The sequence below is a fragment of the Cricetulus griseus genome (assembly GCF_003668045.3).
Source record: "Cricetulus griseus strain 17A/GY chromosome 1 unlocalized genomic scaffold, alternate assembly CriGri-PICRH-1.0 chr1_1, whole genome shotgun sequence".
Lineage (NCBI taxonomy): Eukaryota > Metazoa > Chordata > Mammalia > Rodentia > Cricetidae > Cricetulus > Cricetulus griseus.
The window spans coordinates 101,381,284-101,387,452 of NW_023276807.1; the positions used below are offsets into that span (position 1 = coordinate 101,381,284).

The following is a 6,169-nucleotide window of genomic DNA, read 5'->3' on the forward strand; positions in this document are numbered from 1 at the left end:
GGCGGCAGGTTGTGAATTATCCCACTCCCACAGCCAGGCAGTGGGAGGAGTCACCCTAGGGTGTTCAGGAACTTCGATTTGATTTCCCACACCATCTACCCGCAGCAAATAAAGAGAAGACCCTCAGTAATGGCGGAAAGGGATTTAGTAGAGCTGGGAAGGAGAAAGGGAGGAATGAGATGCATCTCCCCCAACCCCACTTCCGTTGCTTTGGAGGCTGGTGTCAGCCCTCAGCAAGGGAGATGCTCCCGGGATACTGAGAGCTTCATTCTGTCTCCAGATCGCTGGCAGGGGGGTCCCAGCTCCACTGTGGCTACGGGTTACGGGTTACAGGTCGGCGTGCTCTGAAGCGTCCTCGGGAGGCTTAGCAGGCGCCCACAGGTGCTTGGGGGGCACCTGCGCGTCCGGCGCCGACTTGCGATAGAAGCCGAGCTCCTGTACCAACATATTGATCTCGTCGCGGGTCATTTCGCTGAGTGGGATGCGCTGAAATGGAGAAAGGGCGGGGTCAGCACTTCAGCACCGCCCCAGGACCCCTCCCGCCAAAGCCTCACCTCTAGTTCCTGGTAATTTCGACTTAAAAGCACGAGTTCCGGATCTGCCCCAGGGAGGTGCTTCATCACCAGGTTGTGGCTGGAGTCAAGATGTTAAGGGGGTGGGGGCAGAGGCAAAGAATGGTGGTGGCTCCTGGGTCCCCTTAGCTGATCACTTACTTGGAGGCTAGGTGGGGACCCAATCCTCACTGGCTGTGAGATTAAGGTTCAAAGAAGTAAAGGGCCCTTCTCTCCATTAATCTACTGGAACAGTCCATATCAACCTCTTTGGCAGACGAAAATCACTTTTGTTTTTGTTTTACGAGACAGGCTAGTTCCTCTGTGGCTTTGGAGGAACTAGCTCTTGTAGACCAGGCTGGTCTCCAACTCACAGAGATCCGCCTGCCTCTGCCTCCCGAGTCAAAAATCACTTTTTTTTTTTTTTTTTTTTTTTGGTTTTTCGAGACAGGATTTCTCTTTGTAGCTTTGGAGCCTATCCTGGCACTGGCTCTTGTAGACCAGGCTCGTCTCCAACTCACAGAGATTCGCCTGCCTCTGCCTCCCGAGTGCTGGGATTAAAGGCATATGCCACCAACACCCAGCTGGAAAATCACTTTCTATCTTTGTGAAAACCAGAAGCTTTTCCTGCCCCTCCCCGCATTTCCCTTCCCCAGAACAGAAGGATACTACAGTGGGATGTCCTGGGTGACAAAGGCCTTCACCTGGGGAGGAACCACAACATTAGAAAACAGGACCTCAGAACCTTCTAGACGTGGGGAAGTGAGATCATATAGCAAGTCAGGATCAGTCTCCTGTCTCAGAGTGCAGGAATCCCTCCCTGCCCCCCAGTCAGTAAGCAAATGTTGCTTATTCCCTAAGGGGACCCCTTCCTTCAAACTCACCTCCTTTAGGCGATTCAACTGTCATCCTCCACAGGTCTGGAGAGAGAGAAAATGGGATAAATCAGGAGTCCATCCCTATACAGCCAAGACCATGCTATCCTCAACACTGAGCTGGGTCAGGCTGTGCACTGAAGGGGCAGCATCAAGGTGTGGAGGAAAAGGTCCTGTGGACAAGGTCAGGAAACTCAGACCTAGAGAGGCAGGGTAAAGGATGAGGGAGAAGAACTAGTCCTTCCTGCAGGGTACCAGTAGCTGACCCATGCCCAGGAGACACATGTTACAGCATCCTCCTTTCTGCCAGGAGAGTTCTAAACCTGGCCTTTAGCCCTTGAAACCTCATGGGAGACTCAGACCAGAAGAAAATAGTTCAGAACTGCCCTCAGGGCTCCATTAATGCACCTGCCATCTGGTCCCTACCCCACCCCATGCAGAGCTAGCCCTGCTAGCCACCTGCGGTCCAGCTCCACAAACCATCTGGCTTCCCTTGCCTGACCAGGGAGGATGGGTGGACCAGACCCTCTGTACTCCCTGAAGGGAGGCCACCACCTGACAGGAAGTCCAGACCTCACAACTGCCTATTTCAAGCCTTCCTTACATTCCTTTTTCTCAGAAAATAACTAAGGCCCATGGAGAGTCTGCAAGCAGCTGAACCACTTAAGAAGACTCTAGGGGAATTCCTTAGCGGGGGTGGAATGATGAGTGTAGTGGTCCAGGGCTGCTGAGATGCCTTGGTATCTCATCTCCCTGCTCTCTCCTCCAGCTTCAGGCATAGTCCAGTGAGGGGAGGAGCTTAGGAGGTCTTTTCTCCCCCAGAAAACTCTTGAACGTCAGGCACTAAAATCCGGGTGGGGGAAGAATAATAGGTAAAGGTAGGGTTATCGGGGGGGGGGGGAGTTCTAAGGAGCAGTTTTAGGAGAATTATAGCCTGGAAAAGAGAGGACTGGGTGTCCAAAGACCCACGGTACGGTCAAATCAGAACAAGGGTTCAGAGTGCCAGGCCGCAAGGTCGACTTCTATTGCTCGCACAGTGTATGCTGTGCATTCTGTGGCTGGAAAATAGAAGGGATGATCCCGGCGCCATGCAGGAGGGAAACGGGGGAGATTCGGGGATTCTGCTATTCCTGAGGCCAGAGTGAGCTGCATTCCAGGGTTCAGGGGCTGCGGGGTTCTGGAACTGTCGTACTAAGGATGGGAAAAGGCGCACTCACCTCCACCCGTCCCCTGGCCAGGCCTCGAAGACGGTTCCAGTCGGGTCGGTAGGTGGTGGCGGCGGTGGCTGGAGCCACAAGGGCCGCCAGAAGCAGCAGCAGTGGTGGCGGCCACACTAGGATGCTCATCTGTGCTTGGCAGGAGACGTTCCGCAGGCTGCACCCAAACTCGGCCGCAGCGCCACGTCTGGCCTGTAGGCTGGCCCCGCCCCAGCTGAAAGGCTCCGCCCAGCCATAAACCACGTCCCCAGAGCTAGAAACAGGCTCGGTGGGCGCCTCCGACTAGCCCCCAACCCTGTACCAGCTGCTCTCTGGTCCTCCAGACTTCACGTTCCCAGTCCTGAAAATGTCCATAATGTGTTTGCCCACTGAGTGTGCACACTCCCAAAGGATGCCAGGAGACAGCTCCACTTTGAGCCACCAGAGGGTGCAGGAGGGTCGCAGGAGGACACAAGGATTTCTGGGTCAGACTTAAGGAAGCAGAAACCTAGGAAATCTCCTTTATATTCTTTTGATGTCTTTGAACGAAATTCCGATCAAAGCTTCAATTCCCCAAAGCGCACGTTGTAGAGAAGACTATTACCTGTGGCCTAGCGCGACAAGGCTCAGCGAGCCTGACACCTGAGTTTGATCCCCCTCAACCGCAAAAAAGTGAAAGGAAAACAGCGGCTCCCACAAGTTGTGCTCTGTTCCTCCACACGCGACCCCGCTCGCGCACCTTGGCATGAGCTTGCCTGCACAAATATAATATACATAATAAATATATTTATTCAAAGTGGTGGAATAAACTCAGGAAGGTAAAAATACCTCTATCCCAGCGCACACATAACAATAATAAATATAAATTCTTTTTTAAGAGGAGCATTACGTATCCTTTTTACCTAGAAAGGTTGAAAGGATTAATATACATAACATATCTCATTAGAATAGTATCTGGTCCGAGTTGGTGGGGGAGGGGGACTGACTCACTTTGTACATGTCACACACGCACCTCTCCCTGACTGTCCTTGAAGTGAAAGCAATGCTCCTGCCTCAGCCTCCAAGGGCCGGGATTACTAGGACTTGCCTTCCATTATCCGTTCTTGCGGTTCCTATCAAGATTGCCCCTCCTCCAGTGCATTCCGTTTTGCAGATTAGGAACTGTTTCATAAATGTAAAACAGACCAAGTTACTTCTTGATCTGGGTTTAAACCCCAAACACCTCTGCAAATCATTTCGATGGACCAAAGATGATGCAGTTACCACTTCACCTCCTCACGCCTCCAGCAGACACAGAAAGTACAGTCAGCTCTTTGTCACCCTGGATTCAACCAGTCTCAAGATGGAAATATCAGGAAGTGAAAACTGCCTCAGTACTGAACATGTACAGACTCTTTTCTTGTCATTATTCCAACCAATAGAGTGTGGCAACTATTTATAGCATTTGCATTCTATTAGGTGTTATAAATTACCTAGAGATGATGTAAAGTACAAGAGAGGGTCACACAGATTTTAGGGAAATATTAAGCCATTTTATCTATGGGTTTGAGCATCCTCATATTTCGAGTTTGGGTATGGAAAGGTGCCCTGGAACCAATCCCTGGCAGACAGCAAGAACGCACTGTGCCCTTTTCCATTGAATCCAGAGAACCCTGTCAACACTGAGCCAAGGCTGCTTTGTGATCTGAGGTATTTTTACCTTCCTGTGTTTATTCCGCCACTTTAAAAATGCACATTAAAAATGGGATTGGTGATTATAGGCACTTGCTGCCAAGCCTGATGCCCTGAGTTCAATTCCCAGAAGAGAAGAAGAGAAGAGACTCCTACAAATTGTCCTCTAACCTTCACACACACACACACACAAACACACACACACACACACACACACACACACACACACACAAATAAGTAAATGTAAAAATATTGTATTTTAAGCTTGGGAGATAGCTTAATGTGTGGGATCAATTGCTGCATATTCATGAAGACGTGAGTCTGAATCTGCACACCAAAGTGAAAAGTTGGCCATGATACTGAAAGCACTGAAGAGATAGGACAAGAGGATCAGACTTCAAAGTCAGCCTCAGAGGGCCTGGAGAGATGACTCAGCAGTTAAGAGCACTGTCTGCTCCCCCAGAGGACCCAGGTTTAGTTCCCAGCACCCACATGGCAGCTTACAACTGTCTGTAACTCTAGTTTCAGGAGACCCTATGTTCTAACATACCCTCTGCAGCCACTGGGGAGACAAACGTGGTGCACAGACTTGTTTGTAGGCGAAATATCCACATACATAAAATATAAATAAATATTTTGAAGAGTCATCCTCAATATCATAGTGAGTTCAAGGCCAGCCTAACCTATAAGACCCTGACTCAAAAATACAACACATGACCTGCAGTGGTGGCACACGCACTTGAGAGGCAGAGGCAGGAGGATCTCAGTGAGTTCGAAGCCATCCTGGTCTACAGAGTGCCAGGACAGCCAGGACTGTTACACAGAGAAACTCTGTCTCGAAAACAAACAAAAAAATACCACATACACACACACACACACACACACACACACACACACACACACACACACACACACACACGAGCTAGAGAGGCAGCTCTGGGGTTAAGAGCATGGGCATGTTCTTCCAGAGGACCAGGATTCATTTCCCAGTACCCACAAGGTGTTTCACAACCATCCTCATCTAACTCCAGTTCCAGGTATCTGATGCCCTCTTCTGGCCTCTGTGAGCACTGCATGCAGTGGTACACAGACATACAAAGACATCAAAACACATAAATGAAATAAATCTTTAAAATGCTATACACATACACAAAGGATTTTAACCTTGTGCGTGATAGTGCACACTTGTAATCCCGCCTTTCAGGAGGCAGAGGCAAGGCCATAGCCTCAAGATCAAGACCAAATTTGGCTTCAGGGTAAGAGCCCTCTACATTTCCTTTTCATTGGCTTGATTATTAAGACTTTGAAAATAAAGTGAAGTGCTGTCTAAGCGGCCCAGAAAGTACAGGTGCTTGCCAAAAAGCCTGAAGACCTGAGTTCAAACCCTGGATCTCACAAGACAAGAGAGAACTAACTCCTGAAAGCTGTCCTCTGGCCCACACAAGCAAGCCAGGGCATGCCCCCACACAATAATATATGCAATAAATAATCTTGTTTTATTCTTTAATTACTACTCATATTTACATATCCATGTCCCCATTCCCTCCACCTCCCATCCTCTGATGTTCCCCACCAACAATAAATAATCTTAAAGCTGAGTGTTGTGGCACATGCCTTTAACCCCAGCACTCAGAAGGCAGAAGCAGGTGGATCTCTATGAATTCCAAGAAAACCAGAGCAACACAGTGTGGCCCCCATCTTAAAAAATAAAAATAAAAAAGGTATAAGCCACTGGCATCACTTATTTCACATTCTAAGAGAGGGAGGTTGGGTTCTCTTTCTCCTTCCTGATGTGGGATGTCCTTCAGTATGCTGCAAATATGTATGCTTTTATTGGTTGATGAGTAATTCTGTTTCAGCCAATGGCTAAGCAAAG

General features: G+C 49.1%; 1 protein-coding gene across 1 annotated transcript; it reads right to left on the reverse strand.

Moving 5' to 3' along the window:
• Positions 1–130: 130 nt before the first annotated feature.
• On the reverse strand, positions 131–2,995 carry Selenom (selenoprotein M). Its single transcript, NM_001256844.1, is given in 5 exon segments — positions 131–486; positions 555–633; positions 1,221–1,255; positions 1,436–1,471; positions 2,644–2,995. Coding segments are annotated over 5 exon segments (438 nt in total). The 5' UTR covers positions 2,773–2,995; the 3' UTR covers positions 131–327.
• Between the last annotated feature and the right edge of the window lie 3,174 nt (positions 2,996–6,169).